The following is a 27,053-nucleotide window of genomic DNA, read 5'->3' as shown; positions in this document are numbered from 1 at the left end:
CCAATTCAGAGATACAACGGCCCATACAACATATGAATCCCTCTCCAATGCCTCTGAAAATATTTAGAGCTTACATATATCAATTTACTTAATTATTTCAATGAGCCAATGAAACAAGTACTCGCTACTTTTAAGGATTAAGACCCAATTGAGTTCAGAGGCTTTTAAAAGTTACACAGCTGGTGTATGGCAAAGAGACACCCAGAATTACACCCAGGCAAACTGACTCCAGAATATGTCAAACCACTACATAGGAAAACTTCTTTAAAGGAAGGGATCCCTGGGTGGTGCAGTGGTTTAGTGCCTGCCTTTGGCCAGGGCATGATCCTGGAGACCCAGGATCGAATCCCACGTCAGGCTCCCAGTGCATGGAGCCTGCTTCTGTCTCTGCCTCTCTCTCTCTCTCTCTCTCTCTCTCTCTCTCTCTGTGACTATCATAAATAAATAAAATTTTAAAAAAAACTTTTTAAAGGGAAAAAAATGTCCATACACAGGAACTCTGCTCAATAATATTGAGTGCTTGATTCTTGGGCTTTCCCCCAAATTTCCAACTCATTAGTGATTTTTTTTATGTTGTAATAATGAGAGTAGTGGAGGTAGGATGGGACTTTTGTTCCCATTACTTCTATTGGGTCAACCAGTCCTCTACAATGGAAGCTCAGAGGCACACTCATGATTTGGGAGATGTCCTGGAGACATTTTTGTGGCTGTTTTTGCCATTGGAACTGTAGCCATAGAAACTTAGCCTAATTGGAACTGAGCTTTGTAGGAGTAAAGCCAATGTCTGGAAATATGTGTCCTGTATGGGAGAGAAGATGGGATATTTGAAAGTTGGAAATCTACTTGGTAAAGGATCATTTGCTTGTGTCTACAAAGCTGAGTCCATTCATACACACTTCGAAGCTGCAGTCAAAATTAGACAAGAAAGTTGGAATGGGTACGAATAGTCAAGCATTAGGTGAAAAAGAATTGCCAATTGGATCAGCCTTCTACTTTGGATCTATATAACTATTTTGAAGATAGCAAGTATGTGTATCTAGTATACCTTAGTACCATAAACCCATATGTGAAAAACCTGTAGTGGATATCAATTTCAACCAGGAAAAACTGAGAGCTTTTCCCCTAAGGTCAGGAACATGACAGGTATGTCCACTCTTACCACTGTTGTTCAACATTGCACTGGAAGTCATAGCCTCAGCAATCAGACAACAAAAATAAATGAATAAATAAATAAATAAATAAATAAATAAATAAATAAATAAATAAAAAGGTATCCAAATCAACAAAGAAGTCAAACTCTCACTCTTCACAGATGACAAGATACTGTATGTGGAAAACCCAAAAGACTTGACCCAAAAATTGCTAGAACTCATATAGGAATTCAGCAAAGTGGCAAGATATAAGAATCAATGCACAGAGACCAGTTGCATTTTATACTCTAACAATGAGAGAGGAAAAAGAGAAATTAAGGAATTGACCCCATTTACAATTGCACCAAAAACCGTAAGATATCTAAGAGAGTAAAAGGATCTGTACTCCAAAAACTGTAGAACACTTATAAAAGAAATTGAGGAAGACACAAAGAAATGGAAAAACATTCCATGCTTATGATTTGGAAGAACATATATGTTAAAATGTTTATGCTACCCAGAGCAATCTACACACTGAATGCAATCTCTATCAAAATACCATCAACATTTTTCACAGAGCTGGAAAAAATAATCCTAAAATTTTGTACGGAACCAGAAAAGACCCCAAATCACCAAAAGATTGTTGGGGGGAGGGAAGCTAATGGCATCACAATTCCAGACTTCAAGCTATATTACAAAGTTGTAATCATCAAGACAGTATGGTACTGGCACAAAAACAAACATATAGATCAATGGAACACAGTAGAGAACCCAGAAATGGACTGTCAACTCTGTGGTAAACTAATCTTCAACAAAACAGGGAAGAATATCCAATGGAAAAAAGACAGTTACTTCAACAAATGTTGTTGGGAAAATTGGACAGCCACATGCAGAAGAATGAAACTGGACCATTTCCTTATACCATATACAAAAATAGACTCAAAATGGATGAAAGATAAACATGAGCCAAGAATCTATCAAAATCCTAGAGGAGAACACAGGCATGGAAAAGCAAGGAACAGATCTTCAAAGGCAAGCAAAACAAAAGCAAAACTGAACTATTGGGACTTCATGAAGATAAAAATCTTTTGCACAGCAAAGGAAACAGTACACAAAACCAAAAGACAAACTACTGAATGAGAGATGATATTTCCAAATGTCTTATCAGATAATGGCTAGTATCCAACATCTATAATGAACTTATCAAACTCAACTTCCAAAAAAACAAACAACAAATAATCTAATCAAGAAATGGGCAGAAGACATGAACAGACATTTCTCCAAAGAAGACATATAAATGGCCAACAGACACATGAGAAAATGTTCCATATCACTCAGCATCAAGGAAATATAAATCAAAACCACAATTACCACCTCACATCAGTCAGAATGGTTAAAATTAAGAAGTCAGTAAATGAAAGATATTAAAACGTCAGGAAACGAGGATGTTGAGAAAGGGGAACCCTCTTACACTGCTAATGGGAATGCAAGCTGGTGCAGTCACTGTGGAAAACAGTATGGAGGTTCCTCAAAAAGTAAAAAACAGAGCTACCCTACAACCCAGCAATTGCACTGTTAGATATTCACCCAAAGACACAAACATAATGATCCGAAGTGGCACCTGCACCCCAATGTCTATAGCAGCAATGTCCACAATAGCCAAACTATGGAAAGAGCCAAGTTGTCCTTCAACAGATGAATGGATAAAGAAGATGATATATACAATGGAATATTACTCAGCCATCAAAAAATGAAATATTGTATTTGTAACAAGGCAAATAGAACTAGAGGGTATTATGCCAAGTGAAATAAGTCAATCAAAGAAAGATAGTTATCATATGTCTTCATTCATATGTGGAATTTAAGAAACAAAACAGAGGACCATAGCAGAAAGGAGGAAAAAATAAAATAAGATGAAATCAGAGAGAAAGACAAACCATAAGACACCCTTAAATATAGGGAAACAAACTGAGGACAGCTGGAGGGGAGGTGGGTGGGGGAATGGGGTAACTGGGTGATGAGCATTAGGGAGGACACATGATGCAATGAGCTCTGGGTGTTATATGCAAGTGATGAACCACTAAACTCTGTGAAACTAATAATATGGTATCTGTTAATTCATTGAATTTAAATTAAAAATAAATGGACTGTAATAAAAAAGAACAGATATGTGAAAAAACAGAAAGGAAACCTTTTCAAAAAAAATTTAAAACATCGTGTATAAGATTGTCACAAGAATATTGTGTGTTCATTTTCAATACATACTACCCTAGGAACTCACCTCTTACATATAATGTAAACATTAAAATGGCCTATGTTAGACTAGGAACATAAGTGAAAATGACATTATAAAAAGCTCTATGCTTCATGTGATACTCCTAATTACATTCACCCTAGAAATTGCAACTCAAACTGCACATGGACTTGAATAACGTTTGGTCCATGGGCTGAATGCTTTAGACATTACCTATTGGGAGGAAAACTTTAACACTGTTGCAGTCAAAAATGCATTAAATAAAGTAGTATTGGCAGATTATAAAATGCTAACTTTTCTTTTTCTGAAGAAAGTGAAACCTGAGGTGTGGAGCTGCAGTTGGGTTACCAGTATCATAATTGTCACATCTTTTTAAACTATTTACAGGTTAAAATCAATCAGACTGAAAACCAAAAATATCTTAGTGAATATGCTTTATTCAGAAAGTGTGAGCAAATTTTCTAAAGGAGTTCATATATCTACAGTTTGAAATGTGATTATTTATTATACAAATGATGGAAAATGTTTTCTCTTGTTCATAGAATGTGCTTACCTGCTGACAACACAATAGGTATAGACTTGACAATTTACCAGAAGTATTGCAGAAAATAGGAATACACTTCCAGGTTCACCTTATAAGATTTAAAACTCTAAAAATCACCTATTATACAAGATAGTGTAAATGCACTTTGACAGAAAATTACCCTGTGTTGATTTTGAGGTTTGGTTTTATGATGAGCATTTAAGTCAGATGATTGATAAAACTGGGAAACCTTACACCCTCATAGCAGAAAATAAAGCTAATAGCTTGAAAGAAGACTCACGAAAGATGTATATGGTCCCACCACTCTGAGATCATGACCTGAGCCAAAATTATGAGTTGGACACTTGACCAACTGAGCCATCCAAGTGCCCCTTATTCAGCACTTTAAAGGAATGAGTGATCAGGCAAAAAAGGAGGAACCTATCATGTATTTATTACTAAGTAAAATAAGTCAATCTGAAAAGGCTACATACTGTGTGATTCCAAGCATAATGACATTCTGGAAAAGGCAAAAGTTTGGAGACCGTAAAAGAATCAGTGGTTTTCAGAGGTTAGGGAAGAGAGAGAGAGGAGTAAGCAAAACACAGGGTTTTTAGGGCAGTGAAATTTTTCTGTGTGATACTACAATAGTGGATAAATGTCATTATACATTTGCTAAAACATGTAGAATGAACAACAGCAGGAGTGAACCTTAATGTAAATTATGGACTTTGGATGACAGTCATGTATCAATGCAGGTTCATTGATTTTATTTTTTTTTATTTATTTTTATTTTTTATTTTTTTGTAGGTATAATTCAAAATATTTATTTTTTTATTTTTTTATTATTTTTTTATTTTTTTTAATTTATTTTTTATTGGTGTTCAATTTACCAACATACAGAATAACCCCCAGTGCCCGTCACCCATTCACTCCCACCCCCCGCCCTCCTCCCCTTCCACCACCCCTAGTTCGTTTCCCAGAGTTAGCAGTCTTTACGTTCTGTCACCCTTTCGGATATTTCCCACACATTTCTTCTCCCTTCCCTTATATTCCCTTTCACTATTATTTATATTCCCCAAATGAATGAGAACATATAATGTTTGTCCTTCCCCGACTGACTCATTTCACTCAGCATAATACCCTCCAGTTCCATCCACGTTGAAGCAAATGGTGGGTATTTGTCATTTCTAATAGCTGAGTAATATTGTATACATAAACCACATCTTCTTGTAATGTGATAGCTGAGTAATATTGTATACATAAACCACATCTTCTTTATCCATTCATCTTTCGATGGACACCGAGGCTCCTTCCACAGTTTGGCTATCTATTGTGGACATTGCTGCTATAAACATCGGGGTGCAGGTGTCCCTGCGTTTCATTGCATCTGTATCTTTGGGGTAAATCCCCAACAGTGCAATTGCTGGGTCGTAGGGCAGGTCTATTTTTAACTCTTTGAGGAACCTCCACACAGTTTTCCAGAGTGGCTGCACCAGTTCACATTCCCACCAACAGTGTAAGAGGGTTCCCTTTTCTCCGCATCCTCTCCAACATTTGTGGTTTCCTGCCTTGTTAATTTTCCCCATTCTCACTGGTGTGAGGTGGGATCTCATTGTGGTTTTGATTTGTATTTCCCTGATGGCAAGTGACGCAGAGCATTTTCTCATGTGCGTGTTGGCCATGTCTATGTCTTCCTCTGTGAGATTTCTGTTCATGTCTTTTGCCCATTTCATGATTGGATTGTTTGTTTCTTTGGTGTTGAGTTTAATAAGTTCTTTATAGATCTTGGAAACTAGCCCTTTATCTGATATGTCATTTGCAAATATCTTCTCCCATTCTGTAGGTTGTCTTTTAGTTTTGTTGACTGTATCCTTTGCTGTGCAAAAGCTTCTTATCTTGATGAAGTCCCAATAGTTCATTTTTGCTTTTGTTTCTTTTGCCTTCGTGGAGGGGCAAGATGGCGGAAGAGTAGGGTTCATTGATTTTAATAAGCATACCATTGTGGTGTGGAAAGCTGTGCTTGTGGGGGCGAAGATTAAATAGTGGGAATTCCCTGTAAATTTCTTTTCCATTTTGCTATGAGTTTAAAACTGCTCTAAAAATTAAAATCTATTAAAAAGAAAACTACTATGTGAGCTCAAATAATCACTTACCTTCTCTGGTCTGTTTGTTCACATCTAAAAGATCAGAGATAGGGCAGCCCCGGTGGCCCAGTGGTTTAGTGCCGCCTTCACCCTGGGGTGGGATCCTGGAGACCCAGGATCGAGTCCCACGTCGGGCTTCCTGCATGAAACCTGCTTCTCTCTCTGCCTGCGTCTCTGCCTCTCTCTCTCTCTGTGCCTCTCAAATAAATAAATAAATAAATAAATAAATAAATAAATAAATAATCAGAGAACAATAGATCATTCTTAAAGTGCCTCCCAACTCTGTGATTTAATTATATGTAACCTGAAAATTCATCCATGAAAAAAAAATTAAATGACAGGCTAGGTTCTAATGGAAATTTTAAACAATATAAGTCAACATGTGTCAGTATTAGAATGGTACTGATATTTCTTTTGGATTACAAAGACAATAATTTTTGTAATAAATATGTATATATTTGTGTATTTTACAAGTTTACAAAGTCAATGGAATTTCCTATCTACAATCTGGCTAGAAAATCAGAATAGGAACTCTTTTTCTTATTTTGTGCTGATTTTCAAAAATTATATTGGAGGTAGGATGAATGAGGAAAGGTCAATACCAGAATAACCTGCCTTTGGAAGAGAATGTCTTCTGACAAATAACACATACCAGACCCTCCAATTTTCCAAGGATGATTAAAGCCTTGTGAACTCTGGAAAGAACTCCAGTAATCATGCTAATACAACCACTTCCCACATATCCATTTCTATTTGAGAACCACTGTTTTAGTCCATTGCCCAAACCCAAACTGAAGGATTAACTTGTAGGGAAGTTTCTCTCAACTTTATTCCCCTAGATTTTTAAAATTCTTTTTTTTTTTTCGAACAAGCTACTTTTGCTCTTATATAGTGATGATGGCACTCTCTTTCTCTCTGTGTGTGTATTATTTCAACTGCTATTTTACCATTTCTCTATAGCTAGGATCCATGGCTTTTTTATTCTTACATCATAGCACTTAGCAAGAGTTTAAAATATTGGCTGCTAAGAGAAGAAAAATATAAATGCTGTATTAACTCAAGCATTATTTCATTAATGTTTAAAGCTCACCTATAAGCATCAGAATTTATACCCTAATTACTTATCTGTTCAATAACCTTTTAATGGGCAAACATGGTATGCTAGTCCCTAAGCTAGATAGTAGAGATAGAAAGATTAAGGACATTAAACTTTCTTCATGATGCTCATTAGTGGGGAAAGAGACAAATGAATTAATTCAACACAATGGGATGAAAGGTATATAGATACAAACAAAGAGTGTAAGAGCAGAGACGTATAGTTCCTAACCCAGACTAGTAGGCAACAGAAAGAGGATGGACAAAGCAGGGAGGTGGTACTGAGAAGAGTTGTCATAAGAATAGACTTCCTTAGATAAGGTAATATATGACATGAGTTTTAAAGGGTGAAGAATATATATGCAAGTGAAAGAAAGGTTAGAAATTTCAGAAAGTGAGAAGAGTTTACAAAGGACAGCAGCATAAGCATGATCTGTCTGAGGAAGTACACATAGTTCAGTATGGCTGAAGCATAAAAAAATAAGGGTGATAAGCTAGTGAAGCTAAGCTATAGCCAGCTTTAAGGGCCATGCAATGAAGTAGTTTCAATTTATCTTGAAAACCAAGTGAAATATTTTATTTTATTTTTAAAGATTTTATTTATTTATTCATGAGAGAGAGAGAGAGAGAGGCAAGGACACAGGCAGAGGGAGAAGCAGGCTCCATGCAGGGAGCCTGACATAGAACTCGATCCCGGGACTCCAGGATCAGGCCCTGGGCCGAAGGCAGGCACTAAACTGCTGAACCACCCAGGGATCCCAAAGTGAAATATTTTAAGCATAGAAATGATTTTATTATATCTGCATATTTGAATAATATTTAAATGAAAAGTTGCCCATCACAAATAAATATTTAAATGTAGTAGTTGAAAAGAAATATTATATGGGTAGGATAAAACAGGGGGGTCATTATAAAGGCAGGGAGATGAGGTTGGAGGTTGTAAAAGCAATTCAAGTCTCAAAATGGGAAAGCATTATGGGATTAGATTTGAAACAGAGACATCAGTTAGGGATTATGGTTTAATACTCCAATGGTAAATATCAAGGAATCAAAGACAATGTCAGCAGATTTTGTAATAAAGGGAAACATAAGAAAAATTAAGACAGCAGGATCAGCAAGACTGCTGTTCTGTTGTATATAGTGGAGAGATGACTTCCAGGTCACCTCTAGCTCCAGAAGTACCAGGGCCCAGTTCATTGACATTCAACCTGTGCAGTCGCATAGGGTCTCACATACAGAAAGGCTTAATGCTTGACTTAATGTTTTACTGTCAGTATCTTGTAATTCTGAATAATTTTGAACAAGAATCCTTAACTTTTTATTCTCTACTAGTCCTTCACATTTATTCCTGGTTCTGGGGGATTCCATTCACCAAGACATGAAATAGATGAGGCAGATCAATTTTGTTCTTGTTATGAGAGAATAAATCGATAAGTACAGATATGACCTTTCATTAATTAGTGGACTCTCTGCTCAAGACCTTGTTGGAGGTTTTAAAGCCTTTGCCCCTGCCTTAGTGTTCAATGTATTAAGATTTTCATATAAAGCTTCTATAGAAGTCAAGTGAAGTCATCTATTAGACGGCAGAAGAGATTCAAATAGAAACAAAATGTTGAGAATCATCAGTCTAGAGATGATAGGCAAAGTCTTTGAATGGATGAAGTCACCCAGGGAGAGGGAACAAAGTCAGGAGAGGAAAGTTGGGATCTGAACTATGGAGACCACCGATAGTAAACCGTAACCAGAATTAACAGGAGAGAATAACCAAAGCAGGGAAGCCCTGTCCCTCATGGTTAGGAGTGGTGACTTTCATTTTATTTTATTTTATTCTTGTTTTCGTTTGTATTTATTTTTAATTTTTTCCCCTCCACCTCTCCTAGGAGTGGTGACTTTAAGGTCAGATTTTGTCTGTGATCCAGTCCTGACTCCACCACTTACAAAAAGTATGACCTTAGGCTTTTACTTAAGCTTTACAAGCTTTACAAGCTTCAGTAATAATTATGGGAACAATAGCACCTAACTCACAGGGCTGAGTGAGGGTTAAATGAGATAATCCATGGAAGAAAACTTGGCACAGAAGAAAAATCAGTGAGTATTAACTACCATTTTTTCTTATTATTTTTAAGTACAATCAAACCAGAAGGAATGGATGTCATAGCAAATGCCAAGAAGAGAAGAGAGTTAAAAAAAAAAAAGTTAAAAAAAAAAGTTAAAAAAAAAAGGAAGGAAGAAAGAGAGGGAGAGAGTGGAGAAGAAGAAGGAGGAGGTACTGAGAAGGAGGAGGTACCTGAGGAGGAGGAGGGGAAGGAGGTACTGAGAAGGAGGAGGTACCTGAGGAGGAGGAGGGGAAGGAGGTACTGAGAAGGAGGAGGTACCTGAGGAGGAGGAGGGGGAGGAGATGAAGGAGAAGAAGAAAGAAGGTGCAGCGGAGGCTTTGGCAAAATTCCAGATTCCTGCATGGTTCATCAGAAAGGAATGAAAAGTCCCACTGAATTTACAAACAAAGAAGGGATTAATGAGTTGTACAGGAATAGTCCCCGTGTACCAGCACTTTTTGCGTTGATTGTGACAATTCAGATTCTAAACCTTAACAGTTTGAAACTGAGACTATATCTGAAATTGCCACCATTAAACATGTAAATGATATCTTGGGGCACCTAGGTGGCTTAGTTGGTTAAACCTCCAACTCTGGTCATGATCTCAGGGTTGTGAGATGGATTGAGCCCTGCATCAGGCTCATATTCAGCAAGGAGTCTCTCCCTTGCCCTCTGATCCTTCCCCTGCTTTTGCTCTATCTCTCTCTCTCATTCAAATAAATAAATAGGCAAAATCTTTAAAAACATAAAATAAAATATAAATGATCTCTTAAAAATTTCAATCAGGAATGTTTTCCTTTTCTGGATACCCCTTGCTTCATTTCCAAAAAGTTGTAATACACAAAGACAAACAGAACCCTTGTTGCACACTAATACTATTTTAATTTGTGGTAAAGCTAATTATAGAACCCAGAACTCCAAAAATCCAAACCTTTCAGTTAGGAGAGGAAGTTCCTGTGCACAATTATATTTCAGCTACTTCCTCTTAGTAAATAAGATGTCAGGCAGGGCTTCATGGAGTGTGTAGCCACTATGTTCCTTTGGGCAGAGTAAGTCTCTGGGTTGGGGCCAGTATGAATTTCTACCTAGCATCAAGACCCTGGTTCTAAAAGTATGGAATCCACCGTGAGACTCTGAGAGACCACTCATTTAACAAATACTCCTTGAGTACCAGACACTGGACACATGCTGCTGAAGGAAGATGCAAAATTGGGTATGAATTCTTCAAGAAGCTTAAAATCTAACAGAAAAAATGAAATAAATATGTTAGTAACTGTCAAACCAGGAAGCACATGAATGTGACATGATAGAAGTTCAAGGTGATTGCAGAATTTTGCACAGCTAGAAAAGCGATGAAGAGTGAGGCAATGGACATTATCAAATGCCTGATCAAGAAAACTTGAACTTTATTTAATTTATAGTGAGGAGCTCTTTTTTATAAGATTTATTTATCTGTTTATGTATTTGAGAAAGAACACAATGGGGAGGGGCAGAGAGAAGGAGAGAGAATCTTAAGTGCAGAGCCTTATGCAGTTCTCCATCTCATGACCCTGGCCCTCAGATCAAAACCTGAGCTGAAACCAAGTTGAATGTTTAACCAGCTGGAACCCACAAGTGCCCCCACAGTGAGGAGCTCTTGAAAGATTTTATGGTAAGACCTGAGATGTTCACTAACCCACAAGTACCATAAGATTTAAACCTTGGGAGCCAGCAAGTTCAAGACTGAATATGCAGATTTGGGAACCTGGTATATAGAATTGATGGCTAAGATGAGATAAAAATACATAAGCATATTGAAGTAGAGAATAGTTGTAATAACACTACAAATATGTGTATGTTCGGGGCCAAAATTTTTTAAAAAGGAGTCAATGATTGAAATAGAAAAAGATATAATCAGAATGATAGGAAAGAAAACCAGAGAAACACATTAAAAAAGGATGTCCAGAAGGAGGCAAAAGGATCATGATAAAAAATAGCATCTACTGTTTTCTGATAAGTGCTTCACTTAGTGGTTTCTCCTAGATTTATCCTGAAATGTCTCTGGGATAAATATTGCTATTACCTGCAGATGTGGAAACAGAAGCTCAGAACTTTAAGCTACCTGTTAAAAAGTCTCACAGCAGATAAGTGATAGAAATTCGCACTCAGGTAGGCCTGGCTGGGTAAATAGAAATTCTGGACTGTGAGGGGCAAGTCAGAACTCTTTGTTCAATTCTTATGTGCACTCCCAGGATGACATTTGTAAGTCATTTCATTCCCATAATTTCAGGCTTTTCATATACTTAGTGAAAGTGCTGAACTAGATAATCTATTCTATAATATTCCTTTCAATTCTGATATTTTATGATTCTATGCTTTTATGAGGTTACAATTAATTCTGGAGAGGGGGTAGAGGGAATGGATGCAAAATAACATACCGAGCATCAACAAAAATAACTGGGCCTTCTTTTCATCTGAAATTGACAGAGAGAACAAGATGATTATTAACATATAAAGTTTGAGAAGTTGCATTTATAACACTTAGAATAAGATTTCAAGACTGGCTGGGTATTCGGTTAAGGGAAAGTAGATAATTGAAAATGGCTCTCAGGTGTTTGGTGAACCATAAATTAGGCTACTTTTGACATACAACTTTTAAAGTTGAACCTTCCATGGGAACTGTTCAATAAATGATTAGAGAATTTCCTGCTGTTAGCATTTTTTTTTATGATTTATTTATTTAGTGACTCCCAGGTGGCCCAGCAATTTAGCGCCTGCCTTTGGCCCAGGGTGTGATCCTCGAGACCCGGGATCGAGTCCCACATCAGGCTCCCTGCATGGAGCCTGCTTCTCCCTCTGCCTGTGTTTCTGCCTCTCTCTCTGCCTCTCAAGAATAAATAAATAAAATCTTTAAAAAAAAAGATTTATTTATTTATTTGATAGAGAAAGAAAGAGTACAAAGGAGAGCAGAGAGGGGATGAGAGGGAGGGGGAAAGAATCTCAAGCAGACTCCAAACTGGAGCCAACTTGGGACTAGATCCCACCATCCTGAGTTCATGACTTGAACTGAAACCAAGAGTCTCATTCTCAACCCTGAACCACCTAGGCAAGCTTTAGCTTTCTATTTATCCTAGAGAAAGAGAGGAAGGAAACTATGTGTTTAGATAAATTAGCTTCCAAATAAATTTGTTTTACGGGAGTGGATGGTTAAGTGTCTAACTTCAGCTCAGTTCATAATCTCCAGGTCTTGGGGTCAAGCCCCAGGTAGGGCTCCCCACTTGGTAGGGAGTAGGCTTATTCCTCTCCCTTTCCCTCTGCTCCTCCCCCAACTCATGCACATGCTCTCACTCTCTCTCAAATAAATAAAACCTTTAAAAATATATATCAAATAATTTGTTTACAACTTTCTTTCCTATGTTCAGGGTCCATTTGGCAAAAGGCAGAGTCTTCAGAATTTCCATAGTGCAGATCTATGACTTGGAACTCATAAGTGGGCTCTTAGTTAAGTGAATTCAAACTGTGAGAGCATTTTTGACAGATAGTCTGGCAGCTTGATCTCGTAAACACAGCAATGGCTTGGAAGTCAAGTTATTTCAGCTCCAGTCCTCACCTGCCAATAATTAGTGTAGTGACCATAGACAGGGTTATTTACGTGTGTGTGCCTCAGTTTACTAGTCTGTAAAACTGGTAAAATTAGTAGCTACTTCATAGGTAAAATCACCTATCTTAGTGGTAGGTTCTCAAAAGATGGTGGATATAGGTAGAGGGTTAAATCAAATAATGTGCTCCGGCTCTTAAGTTTGTTAATATCGACTACCTCATTTGTTAAACTTAAGAATATATATCTCCTCCTTATTGTGATTAAAGATTTCAAAAAAAATATTAAATATTATTTCTTAAAGAAATCAAAGCAATTGTATTGTACAGTATGTTGTTCAGTGTGTTAGAGTATGTCATTGTTCAGAACCCTTGAGATTCTGACATGCATTTAGAGTCTTCCTCTCTTCTCCAGTCACCACCAACCACTTAAATATCTGTCTAAATATAACTAACTTCCAGTGTTAATAGTAGGGATAAAGACCTAATGTGTCGAAAGTCATTGTGGACCAGGTTATTGTCAGGGTATTTGGGATAAGCCATGACCATAGTTCTAGTTCATTTCCCCTTTTCCAAAAGAGAACAAATTTGTCTCTGGATTTATTTGTTTGTTTGTTTGTTTGTTTGTTTGTTTGTTTATTTTTGTCTCTGGATTTAAAGACAATCTTCTCAAAGTACATGTGTGTGAAAAAAAAGGGAGGTTTTTGTTCGTTGTTTTTTCTATTGTGATTTTGTTTCCCTGTGTTTTTTTTTTAAGATTTTTTATTTATTCATTCATGAGAAACACAGAGAGAGAGGCAGAGACATAGGCAGAGGGAGAAGTAGGCTCCACGCAGGGAGCCCGATGGGAGACTCGATCTTGGGTCTCCAGGATCACACCCTGGGTGGAAGGCAGCGCTAAACCGCTGAGCTACCCGGGCTGCCCGTGTTTCCCTGTTTTGTAATTAGCAGTCTGTAAGTGTTTACTCAGCCTTGTGTCAGATAAAGTTTGTGGCAGTCTGGAATTCAACCTCAGATCAAGGTTCTCCTCTGTTGCTGAGAAACTACAGAATTAACTCCAGTGGGAAAATACTATTCTGAAGCTCCCTTACCCTGGGTCTTTGATAAAATATTGAAGTAGTGGACACTCAGGAACTCAGACTTTAGTGTAGATACTTCAAACAAAATTATGGAGCCTCCAAGTCAGAATTTGAAGACAACACCATTACTATCTCTAAGAAGATTTCACATTTCTGAAGATTATGGCTTTCTTCTTCCAAATCCTCTGGTAAGTATAGAGCCTTGGATCAGGACACAATAGGTTTCTCAACCTATTGTTGGTTCCTTTGCTTAATTTATGTGGTTGTCAGGGGACAGGTAATATAAATACCTGGGAAAGATGCTACAAATAACTCAAAGTGTAATTATGAACAAAAGGAAAATGACAGCCATAGCACTCAAACAGAATGTTTTAACACAGAATGTTTTTAATAGATTGTCAATTAGTCCAGTAAACATATGAGCAAATCTGTAGTTACCAAGGAAAAGACAGAACTTAGAGATCAATTAAGGGAGTAAATCAGTTTATCGGGGCTTACTAGTAGTAGAGCAAAAAGCTCATAGGAGGCCATCAGTACTTTGGGCCTTGGTGGGAAGAATCAAATATTCACAGACATTGCTGAGAAGAGGAAGTAACCCTTGAGAACTAACGATACCTATTTCTTAACTCTCCTAAAGGTACAACCTGTAATACAATTGTTTCATCACTTAACTTTTACCAACACTGTTTACTCTCTGAATGTGGTCCAAAGCCAAGATGTTAAGACTGTAAGAGGCTTTAGAAACCATCTGATCCAGGGCAGCCCAGGTGGCTCAGTGGTTTAGCGCTCCCTTCAGTCCAAGGTGTGATCCTCAAGTCCCAGGATCGAGTCCCATGTTGGGCTCCCTGCATGGAGCTTACTTTTCCCGCTGCTTGTGTCTCTGCCTCTCTCTATATATTTGTCTGTGTCTCTCATGAGTAAATAAATATAAAACTTTAAAAAAGAGAAAGAAAGAAAGAAAGAAAGAAAGAAAGAAAGAAAGAAAGAAAGAAAGAAAGAAAGAAAGAAAGAAAGCATCTGATCCCAACTTCCTGCTTTTGAATTTAGGCTAGCTGAAGCCCAGAGAAGTAACTTGCCAAAGCCATATGAGTGTCAAAAGTAGAACTAGTACTCAGGACTCTCAACATCTTTTTTTCTACTACATCACATAGATAATGGCCAAAACTATTTGGTTGAGAATCTAGAGGTCCAATATTGTAGTTACTGCAATAGCTTAATAGATCCAATTGCTCCCCCCACAATAAGCCTAATTTGTCATTTAAATATGATTAAAGAATGGTCTGGAATTCAATGAGCTTTTATTGAATACCCACTGTAATGCTTATTTACTTTCAATTGTTGTTTGGGGAATACAGATGAAGACATCATCTATTCATTGGTCCCAAAAGCTGTCTGTTAAGCTGTTAGTTGAGGGAACAAGCCACAGATCTGCAAGTAACTTGAACGTTAGAAGTAATGATTTCAGGGTGTTACGGAGAGTAGGGTTGTAGCCCTGAGTACAGAATGTATTCTCTTACTGCTGGTAGGGTGACCAAGAATTTGCATTTGCAAGGACTTACAGAGTTCCCAAGTTATGGGTCTTTCAGGGTTAAAGCAGGAAAGTCCTGGGTAAATCAGAATGTGTCATGTCAGTCATCCTGACTTGCACTTACTAACTCTTGTAACCCTGTGTGAATCACAAGCACTGACCCTCAGTTTTCACACAGAGTGGATGCAGATCTAGTGCCACTCCCACTGGATTGTTGTGGAATGAAGCCCTTTAATAAATTTAGTGCAAGACTAGAAACAGTTCTCCTGACCCTCAGTCCAATGTTCATTAAAAACTCCATTCTGTGTGGAAAACTTGATTTGGGAATATTCCTATCATCCCTGGTTCACAGGCAAGAAAAGACCAATAGGCTAACACTTATTGAGATTAAATATGTACACTAAGCAGAGGAAAAATAATATTATAAAGTATGTAACTTTATAGCACCATGATCATCGACTTTTCCTCTGTTTCCTCGTTGATAAATAAGAAAACTAGATGAGAAACAATAACAGGTATCAAGTGCTCATAATGTCCTGAGCCAGATCATGTCTGTCTTGTGATTTGGCTAATGGATACCCCCTGACAAGAAATTTCCATTCCTAAGTTCATGTAAAAAATTCCCTGGCAAACCGGGCCTACTTTATTATAGTAGTCATACGTCAGATTTCTGGAAATGTAATTCTGTGTTTCACTTTTAGTTTCCTTTGATTTCTGTGAAAATTTTAAACTTCCCTATTTCTAGCACAAAATGAAAGAAGAAGTTTTCATCAGAATCTGCCCCCAGGTTGCTCCATGCCTTAGGAGGGATTTGGTCACCAGAGGTACCAGGCAGCAGTGGTGTTGAAACTGATCACGAATTAGGAAATATCTGTCACTGACTTTGCTAAGGGTACAAATAGGTTTTGCTTTCCTTTTAGTTTAAAGGCAAATGATCAGAGAGCTGTTCCATCATGTCAACTGGCCCAAAGTTACTCTTTCAGCGAGCTTAGATGCTTACTATGAATATTTACTTTGAAGTTTGTCTGAATAAAACAGTCAAGCTAATGAACAAGCAAATATTAGGACTTTAGGGGAGGGGGCTTATTTGTTTTTAAATACTGTACCCCACGGTTTCTATCCACTCTCAAACATTTCCAGGGGATAGCGTTTCAGTGTGAAAAATGTATACCTGCAGACTCCTGTCCATAAACATGCCACAAAAATTCTTTCCCAGATCATGTGTCCTGTGCATGTGTATGTGTGTTTGGGTGGATGTGCGGGGGCGGGGAGTAATTTTTCTTCAGACTTAAAGAATACAAGGAAATCAGCTTGGCAGGAAAGGAGGGGCTCAGGGCAGATTATAGCTGTAGATTAGATAAGTATGGAACAGAGATCTCCAATTTTAGGCTCAAGAATTTGGATTTCACAAATCTGGCAAATGACATAATGAAACTGGCATTTGAATTTTTTTCTAGTAGAATGTTAAGTGTGTTGTGCCCAAGATTGTGAATCTGAGAAACCACCAAGGAGCCCACACTGATGCAAACACACGAGGGTTTATTTACAAGCTTGAGCTTGGGTCCAAGTATACGCGACACAGCAGCAGAGCGGGGACTTGGACCCGTGGTGGGTTTCAGCTTAGTTTTAAGGGCTGGTCTAGGGGACCTCCAGATGGGGTGGAGGAATTTCTCAAGTTCTGTTTACATTCTGATATGGGGCTTTCAAGGGCATTGAGCTCTGTTCTTATTCTAATATGGGGCTTTCTAGAACGTTAAACTGTAAACTGTTTTTTTCCTGTAACTGAAGTAATGTAAATTTCAGCCCTTATTCACGGGGCCTGGGATGGCTGTACCAGTGCTAAGGCAGATCTTAAAGTGGAATGGCCTTAATTTTCTCGGCCTCCACAAAGTGCAGGGTGGGTGAGAGCACCAGTTCCTCGACTGAACACCAAAATCACTCGAGGAGCTTTAAAAAATACTGATGTCAGAGCCCCAACCCAACAGTTAATTTGGAATCTCTAACCTAAATGACTCAGTACTTGAAAGGCACAGAATGCATCAAGGACGGTGCAGGTCCAGGTGAGAGGTGAGGGTCTACACTTGAGAGACTGGCTATAGTAATAAAGGTGTTGTGGCTTGAGTAGAGCTTGGAAGTAATTTAAATACAAAAACAAAGGATCCTTTTATGAGCATAAACTCATAAACTATTTACTTTGATCTACATGGGCAGGAAAGATGCTTAATTCCTTCCTCTTTCTTTCTTTCTTTCTTTCTTTCTTTCTTTCTTTCTTTCTTTCTTTCTTTCTTCTTTCTTTCTTTCTTTCTTTCTTTCTTTCTTTCTTTCTTTCTTCTTTCTTTCTTTTCTTTCTTTCTTTCTTTCTTTCTTTCTTTCTTTCTTTCTTTTCTTTCTTTCTTCTTTCTTCTTCTTTCTTTCTCTTTTAAACAGTTCCAAACTAAAGAATTAGTTCCCAGGCATCATCCAGAAATGACTTATAAATGAAGAAGAAATTATAAGATTAGAATATCACCATCTCTCAGAATGTACCAAATGCAAGGTATAGCTACTACAGAAAAGGCCACCAACAGCCCCCCTTCATTACTCACTCCTGCTCCAAGTACTTCTTGAGAGCCAGCTGGCACTGTGGTGGATGCTGGTGGCATGTGAGAGAAGTGAAGTATTGCTCCGGCAATTCTGGTCTACTGGGGGTGCTGCTCTAATGGGGCAGACAGGATGGTCAGGGAAATCACAGAGTATGCAAGATAATTACCATTAGAGGAAACCTCCTGATCAGAGAAAAGCTTTGCTGAGTCCAGCCTGAAGGAAGCCTCAGGGGGAAAGAATGGGAGCAGACAAGGAATTCTGAGCTGAGGTCAGTTGTAAGTCTGGTGTTGTCCCTGACTCCAATTGTCTTTGGAATGTGGGCTGTGCTGTAGGTGTCAGAGGAGGGGGAAAATGTGATCTGACCAGTTCTTGTTAAGCAGGTTCTGAAGGGGGTTATGGGGAGGGCATATTTCAAGGGCAAAGTTTGTCAGGTGACAGATATTGGAGAGGCAGTGACAGCCTGAAGATAAACGCACCAGCAGGAATGGAAAGGAGGCAGGAGCATAATGCCTCTCATCTGGAATGGGGGGAGGGTGCTCTTTATCAAAAGGATTCTATTGCTGAACGGATATTTAGCTGAAGGAAGAGCACTATGATGCCGAAGCGTCTACAGGATGACCTGTAGGCAATAGTAGAAGGGACTAAAGCTGTTCTGAAGAAGAGAAAGTTTAAGGGTGGTTGGGAGGACAAGAGTGATCCTGTTGCACACCAGAAGTGACAGGAAAAGCTTCCTGGAGAAGACAGAACTTGAACAAGGGTTAATTGGTAGGTTTGGATAGACAGAGGGAACTCCTTGACATGATCATCTTACCTGAACATAGTTTTAATATTCTTGCATTTGGTTTGTCATATTTCATTTACTTCTGAGATTGTTTCGGTAGCATTACTTACCATTTATTTGGTTTTTTCTTAGTTTAATTTTGATCAATATATATTGAACATATTTTACATGCCAAAAAATATGTATCACCATCTTATCAAACCCAGTGAAACAATGAATGGAGGAAAGAATCATCAATGGCTGCTCACAACCAGACATTATGCATCTCCTAATAGAAGTACATGTTCCTCACTGCCTATGAACTGTTCCTGCCAAAAATTCCAGTGTGGTTGGCAGTGCTTCTGATGGCTCAGTGTTTTCAAAGATGACATTTGTCCAGGGCTCAGAAGTTCTCACCGTTTGGCAATAAACCCCTAACTGGTCCTCCAGCAAAAGAACACCAATAACCAAAAACCATAAACCAAAAAAGATAAGCCCACAAAAAACAAACCCACAGATAAACAAACTGAGGATTGCTGAAAGGGAGGTGGGTGGGGGATGGGGTAACTGGGTGATGGGCCTCAGGAGGGTACTTGATGGAATGAGCACTGGATATTACATGCAACTGATGAATCACTAAATTCTACCCCTGAAACTAATAATGCACTATATGTTAACTAAACTGAATTTAAATAAAGATTTTTTTAAAAAGGAAAAGGGAAACTTTAAGTTTTTCATGAAGCAGAAAAAGGGGACTAGTGCCAATAGTTATAGGGACTTTGGGAACTTTATTCTTTTTTTTTTTTTTTTTGGAAATTTTTTTTCATTTTTTAATTCAAATTTTAGATAATTAACATACAGCCCATTATTGGTTTCTGGAGTAGAATGCAGTGATTCATCACTTATATATGATACCTGGTGCTCATTATAACATGTCCTCTTTAACACCCATCACACATTTAGCCCATTCCCCTGCCCACTTCCCTCCATCAACCCTCAGATTGTTCTCTATCATTAAGAGTTTCTTATAGCTTGTTTCCTTCTCTCTTTTTTTTTCTTTTCCCTCTTCCCCATGTTCATCTGTTTTCTTTCTTAAACTCCACATATGAGTGAAATCATATGGTATTTGTCTTTCTTACTTCACTTAGCATAATACATTGTTTCCATACATGTCATTGCAAATGGCAAGATTTAATTTTTTTGATGGATGGGTAATATTTCATTATATATATATATATATATATATATATATATATATATAATACCACATCTTCTTTATCTATTTATCAGTTGATGGACATTTGGGTTCTTTCCATAGTTTGGTTATTTTTGATAATGTTGCTATAAACATCAGAGTCCTTCCCATTCTGTAGGCTGCCTTTTAGTTTTGTTCATTGTGTCCTCCACTGTGCAGGAGGTTTTTATCTTGAAGTCCCAATAGCTTGTTGAACTTTATTCTTTGCAGGGACCAAATAACTATTTAGGAAAAATAGATACATATATACTCTCCTGTAGAAATTCAAAACCCTTGGTAGAAGCAGTGGACTCCAGGTGCTTAGAAAGAGGAGTAGAAAAATAATTGCCTCAGTACTTTTTTTATAGCATCGGAGGCTGTAGTTTCCAGACATAAGTTGTAGGTATGAAATATTCAGATATTTCCCTGAGAAATTTATTGCTACTTCCCCTAGTTTCTGGGGCATATCTGATCATGTTGAAGGGAGATTTGAGGTGGTGAGGGTAATATAGTAGAGATAGAGACAAAGAGATTACATTTCATAATAGTTAATGTAGGTCGATAAGGAAAAATGTGTTCGGGGGCAGGGAGGTTGGATGAGGTTTGGATTTACGTGCCAAAATTAAGGAACCAAGAAAGGTAAGTAGAGACAAAGGGGAAAGCTGTGGACGGAGATAAGGAAGTAGAAGCAGAGATAGCCAAGACAGTCCAAAAACTGGAATTTTAAACAATGATGCCACTCAGAGCTTTCTCATGCAGGATATCTCAGTTGCAGAGAAACATGAGACAACATGGGGAGACCAGCTGATAGATGCTAAGAAAGAATGAAAATTGGCCATAAGAAAATACAAATCTTCCTTTCATTCAAAATGAGGCTTGGGCATTTATTAGTTTCCCAGTACTGCTGTGACAAAATTACCACAGTTTTGGTCTCTTAAAACAACAGAAATTTTTTTTCTCACAGAGTGCTAGAGAGCAGAAGTCTCAAGTCAGGGTGTCAGCAGGACTAGTTTCCCTCCAGCGGCTCTTATAGGAGAATCCCTACTGGCCTTTCCTATTGGCCTGTGGCTCCAGCCGTATCACTTTCATGACAGAATAACTCCACTCTCTGTGTCCATCTTGATGTGGCCTTCTTTGTGTCTGTGTCTTCTTCTTCCTGTCTATGTCTTCTAAGACACTTGTCATTGTAGCCACCCTAATCCAAGACGATCTCATCTTGCAATTATTAACTAAACTACAGCAAAAAGACCCTTTTTCCAAATAAGGTTGCTTTCACAGTTTCCAAGTGGATCCTTGCTTCCTTCCTTCCTTCCTTCCTTCCCTCCTTCTTTCTTTTCTTCCTCTCTCGCTCTTTCATTTTTTTGTTCTTTCATTCTTTCTTTCTTTTTGGAGGAGGCATACATCCAATCCACCATGGGGAGTGAGATGAAAAGATAAGGCATTAGAGGGAGAGAGGGGCCTGGGCAACCAGAACTATGATTGTCCTAAGACCTGACCACACATGCATGGGAGGGTGAAGACAATGAAAAGCAGAGTGCAAGATATTAAGCAGTCAACAAGACACAAGGACCGTTAAATATTGGCCAGTTTTGTCAGCATAATGTTAGCTCATGTTCATCAATATGACCTCAATATATTCTGAAGAAAAGGCACATCCTCGGCTGCAAAATTGTACCTTTAAAGTCAGAGGAAAGTTAGAATATGAAAAGCCATCATATGGGCAGTAATTGTGTGACCATGGTTACATGGGAAAGAAGTGGTTCTTCTCCTGCATGAATTTAAAAGGACACACTAGAATCATATTTCTGAAACTGTGGCCTTTGCAGTAGGATGAGGGAAAAGGTACAAAGACATATTCTTGAAAGTGCATGAGTACTTGCATGTGGTTTTTTTCCTCTGCCTAGAAATAAAAACAAATGTTGTGATGATAATTTGCGATTGAAAGATGTTTCCATAAAATTGGATTTTAGTTTCTTTCATCATTTTTCCCAGCTGAAGTCTTTGGATCCTTGGGAAATTATTCTCTGGGGTCCATGATGTTTCTTCTTATAAAACAATTCTAGTTAAGAAATAGTAGATAGTTGACATAACAAATTCTGATGAATGGCATAAGCAAACTCTCTAAGAGTCATAGTGATTTGAGTTTGAATTCTAGCTAAAACTCATCAGTTTTAAAACTAACAAGTTGTATTTAATCTCTCTGACCCTGTTTTTTTTCTACATGAGGATAACATTTCGTGGGTATGCTATAAGAATGAAAGTAAGAACTCAGTAAGATTAGATATTACTGATCTGTAAAGCCCTTAATATTCTGACACTCTGGTTTGAGTCTAAAACTCAATTCTAGGCCAGACTAGGCCCTGGGGTCTTACTGACAACAGGATAAGTTAGGATCATATAGCCCAGAATTTCTAAGTCATAACCAATTTGAAATAGAATATTTGATACCATTTCATTCCATAATTATGCCAATTTTTATCAAACTATGTGTTTTTTTATTTTTATTTATTATTTATGATAGTCACAGAGAGAGAGAGAGAGAGAGAGGCAGAGACATAGGCAGAGGGAGAAGCAGGCTCCATGCACTGGGAGCCCGACGTGGGATTTGATCCCGGGTCTCCAGGATCGCGCCCTGGGCCAAAGGCAGGCGCTAAACCGCTGAGCCACCTGGGCTGCCCAATAAAAACATATTAAATAAATATTAGAAAAATTTTAAAATGTATGAAACATTACTCCTGGCTCCACAGAATCATAATACCTTTGGAAAAAACAACAACAACAACAACAACAAAAAAACAAAATACCCTTGCTGTTTGAAGGTAATTTACTTAAGAGTCTGTATATCTGGGTATTTGCTTGTGTGTGTGTGTGTGTGCACACGCGCGTGCAAAGTTGTAAAGTTGTTATCCTGTTGTATATCCAAACCTGAGCTCTGCATGCTTAACTTGATACTATAAAATAAACTTTTGCCTAAAACTAATGCCTTAATAACATAATTTTAATGGTTTCACCAAATCTCATTTGCATGATATAACACTGCAATTTAAATGGGGTTAAACATTTTGGTTAGTTTCAATTTCCTCTCATAAATAAAACTGAAATGGAAAACTGTGTGTCTATTCCACCCTTTATGTTTTAATTCAAACTAAACCATTTGCACAAAAATTCTCTATCTTGTTCCTGAAAATAACTTATCACTAGCTAATTTTGAAGGCAGTTGTTTAGAACTTTCTTTTTATTTTTAAGATTGTATTTATTTGTGAGAGACACAGAGAGAAGCAGAGACATAGGCAGGGGAGAAGCAGGCTCCTCACAGGGATCCTGATGTGGGACTCCATCCCGGATTCCAGGATCACAAGCTGAGCTGAAGGCAGACGCTCAGCACTGAGCCACTCTGGCGTCCCTGTTTAGAGCTCTTCTGCATACTTCTTTCTTATCTACAACCATTTGCTCTCTCTCTCTTTCTCTCTCTCTCTCTCTCATCAAATTAATGACCTCTGGATTTACTATTCTCTTTCTTTTCTAATTTTCTTTTTACTGGCATTTTATTCATTGTTTTCAATTTAGTATTTTTTTCACTATTTTCTACATTTAAAGGAACTAAAGTAGATGCTTAGAAAACAATAGGAGACCAAAACAAAAGATTTGGGCATTCTAGATAGACTAATTATTTTAGTGCCAATTAAAAGTTATAATTTGTATTATTTGTCTAGTGTTTATTATGGGGAATGACTGTGTTCTAGGTGGAGAGAGGGACCAGAGAAGGAGAACTGCTCTTTATGGGAGCTGCTATCCATAGCTACTCAGCTTCGGTCTCAAATCTATTTAACCATCCATGGGAGGGGGGGCAACAACAATAAAAACAAAAAAAAAGAAAATGTTTATTGTCAAGTCCCTTCTCTTTACAAGGCGTTTTAGCCATTATTTATTGTTACTCTGGTATATCCTCCAGCAGCTTATGAAAATATTCTCTCCAAAAATCTTCTATATTCTTTGTCTAGATTTTCCTGATTTCATGCATAATAATAACTTTCTAATGTTAAAATATACTCACGGTAATGCTCAAAATTGATTGGTCTTTTAACATACTATTGAATTCAGTTCGATAATATTTTATTTAAGGATTATCCTTTTGTATTCATAAATACCAGTAGTGTTATTCTTTCAAGGACTACTCCTGATGTTATGTTATCTTCATAAGATGCATTGGATGCTGTCTTGTTTTTCTATGCTCCAGAACAGAAAATAAATCATAATTCTGGAGACTAGAAAAATTTTAGTAAGCTTTAATTACATTTTCCATTTTTTCTATGCCTATTAAGATTCCTACTTCTAGATAAAAAAGACCAATCTTTTACAGTGTTCAAAATGCTGACTCAATACAGATTTTCAAATGTATTAGCAAAATATATTTATACCATTTTCCTGTATTTTATTAAGGGTTGAGTTTTCTTGGGACGCCTGGGTGGCTCAGTGGTTGAGTGTCTGTTTTCTGCTAAGGTCGTGATCCCAGGTCTAAGGATCGAGTCCAACATAAGGCTCCCTGCATGAAGCCTGCTTCTCCCTCTGCCTATGTCTCTGTGTCTCTCATGAATAAATAAAGCAGTTTTTTCTTAAAGTTGAGTTTTCTTATTTCCTATTACAACTCCTTTATAATATATAATAATATAATAGTAGTAATTACTATTTAGTAAATTCTTACTTGGTACTCTGCCTGTATTAACCTTAACTACATTTTTCTTACCTCAGCTTCACAATAATCTTCAATATTTACAAAAATTCATTTGAGAATGAGTGGATTCAGCTTTGTCTCTGAAATGTATCTCCTCGCTATCCACCCTCGTGTAATCCACCATCGTTTTCCTTTGGGCTATTGCCTTCCACTTTGTCTCATTTCCACTTTTTCCCAGCCAGGCAACAGTGGAAGGCAGTCAGAGTGACTTTTTAAGAGGAAAATCCAGCCACGCCCCTCTGCTCTTTAAAACTCTCTTGCTGCTTTTTAGAACAAAACCAGATGTTTTGGTGTAGCCTGCAAGTCCCCTCATGCTGCTTATCTATCTCTTCAAAGTCATCCAGTTATTTCTTTGACCTCGCTTGATTTTGCTGCAGTGTTAGATGGCCTCTTTCCATTGACACTTAAATATTTTATTTCATTTATAGCTATCTCCTTCAAATTCTGATAGTTTAAATTCTAATTTTTGCAATATTCATATTGTTACCCAGCTTTGCTGATATTCTCCTGGTTTATTTTCATTCAAACTTGTATTTTTAAACTGTCCACATGATTTTCTTAACCAAAGTTTTAATTAACTTAACCAAAGTGCTAATCTAACAGAGTTTATTTATTATTCCTATAAAATAGTTCCTATTAGATGTCTATTCTATTTTGTAAGTGGGTTGAAAATATTTATCAATAAAAAAGCAAAAGGATGGCTATGTGTTCATTTAATACCATCCTGGAGCCCTAACAGTCTCACCTGAGGACTATTTAATTATATAAGGAATTTCCCTTTGTTTAATATGCTACTTACTATCAGTTATGGCCCATCCTGTAAGGTTGCATATTAACTTGAAGATCATTGTACAAGAAAAGCTTCAACTGATTTCTGTTGAGTAGAAGATATACCATACCCCTAAAGTTATGAACATTAACTGGATTATTATTATTATTAAGCTTAGCAATTTTATCTCAACATTCTTTCTTTAAAAAAAACTCTGCAAATACCCAGTTTAACAAATGCTTTTGAACCAACTCTATCATCCTGCTGATTTCCTCACTAAGGAACCAAAGATATTTTGGACACACATTCTCTATTTGTCTAATTTTGTCTAATTCTCTATTTGTCTAATTACAAATGTCTAATTTTTTTAACTTTTTGAAAATTACACTTTGGCAGATGTATAAATATAGCAGAAGAATAACATAAAATAGGAAATTGGTTTTCAAAAAGGAAGGCAGACCAAATATTTCATTATCTTTGTCTATTCCACATCTGGATCTTCCAGTTATTGGAAAAGAAAGAAAAACACAGTTTCCTTTAATTTCCTATCCAGTTACACTCATTTTCCATCCCCCTATGTCCACCATTCTCCCTGTGTTTATTCTGATGAGGTATTAAGTGCACTGAACTCTGAGTCAGAGGAGATTTGACCTGGCCACCTACCAGATGTGTAACCTCAGTAAAGTTGAAATTCATCCAACATCTCTGGATTCTATTTCATTTTTTAAAGAAGATTTATTTATTTATTTGAGAGGCATGGACTGAGACAGAGGGGCAGAGACATAGGCAGAGGGAGAAGTAGGCTTCTCACGGGGAACCTGATGTGGGACTCGATCCCAGATCCCAGGATCATGACCTGAGCTGGAAGTCAGGCACCCTACCTCTGAGCCACCCAGGCATCCTTGGACTCTATTTTAAGATAGAAATTAGGTAATATGTTGAACTCATAACATGAACAACACAAATGTAGATGGATTCCAAATATAAGTATTAATAGTTAATCTAGAAATAGCCTAAAAGAAATATTGTTGGGATGGGAAGAACTTTCCAAACATAATGTAAAAACCCAATGGCAAAAATGAAAATATTGGTTAATTTGACTACCTTGTGAGTGGCTGTTTCACACATGTACACAACATGCAATGATCAAAGCATATGAAAAGATATTCAAACTCATTAATAATCATGGAATTATAAAAGTACACAATAGTATGATAGCATGTACAATTTCTGAAAAACCACACAAGAAACTTGCAAGTGTTGTTATTGCTAGGTGGGAGGATGAGAATTAGGGTACTTTTACTTTCCACCCTTTAAATTTTGTGCTTTTTGATTGTTTTGCCATAAGGATTGACAGCATTATTTTTAATTGTCATTTCCAAAAGGAGTATATTTCTTGTGAAGTTATTTTAATAAGTTTATTAAATATTAAATAATACATATCCTATCTTAAAAGCATAACTTAAAAGCATTTAATATTTAATTAGGTTTATAGCTATTTAAACTTTATAGTTTTACATCTATTTAATACTTGAGGATAGCTTAAA

General features: G+C 37.3%; 2 protein-coding genes across 6 annotated transcripts in view; one reads left to right on the top strand and one right to left on the bottom strand.

Annotated features, from left to right (window-relative positions):
* LOC475575 (A disintegrin and metallopeptidase domain 3-like) overlaps positions 1–27,053 on the bottom strand; it is a 233,712-nt gene that overhangs the window by 175,575 nt on the left and 31,084 nt on the right. Inside the window, exons 2-4 of the mRNA XM_038559192.1 lie at positions 18,014–18,123; positions 11,663–11,698; positions 6,064–6,252 (exon numbers count right to left, since the gene is read on the bottom strand). Coding sequence (XP_038415120.1) covers positions 6,064–6,252; positions 11,663–11,669 — 196 coding nt within the window. The 5' untranslated portion in view covers positions 11,670–11,698; positions 18,014–18,123. The remainder of the gene's footprint in view (positions 1–6,063; positions 6,253–11,662; positions 11,699–18,013; positions 18,124–27,053) is intronic.
* Positions 13,805–27,053, top strand: part of IDO2 (indoleamine 2,3-dioxygenase 2) — a 56,040-nt gene continuing 42,791 nt past the window's right edge. For 2 of the 5 annotated variants that reach the window (XR_005371449.1, XR_005371448.1), the window contains exon 1: positions 13,805–14,088. Coding sequence is in view for 2 of the 5 variants with exons in the window: in XM_038559996.1 (XP_038415924.1) it covers positions 13,990–14,088 (99 nt within the window). In the remaining 3 variants the exon portion in view is untranslated. Of the gene's footprint in view, positions 14,089–18,263; positions 18,280–27,053 lie in introns of those variants that run through there. The other 3 variants (XM_038559996.1, XM_038559997.1, XM_038560001.1) reach the window with 3 other exon arrangements.

This window comes from Canis lupus, chromosome 16 (genome assembly GCF_011100685.1).
Source record: "Canis lupus familiaris isolate Mischka breed German Shepherd chromosome 16, alternate assembly UU_Cfam_GSD_1.0, whole genome shotgun sequence".
Lineage (NCBI taxonomy): Eukaryota > Metazoa > Chordata > Mammalia > Carnivora > Canidae > Canis > Canis lupus.
This window is presented reverse-complemented; position numbering and strand designations above follow the sequence as displayed.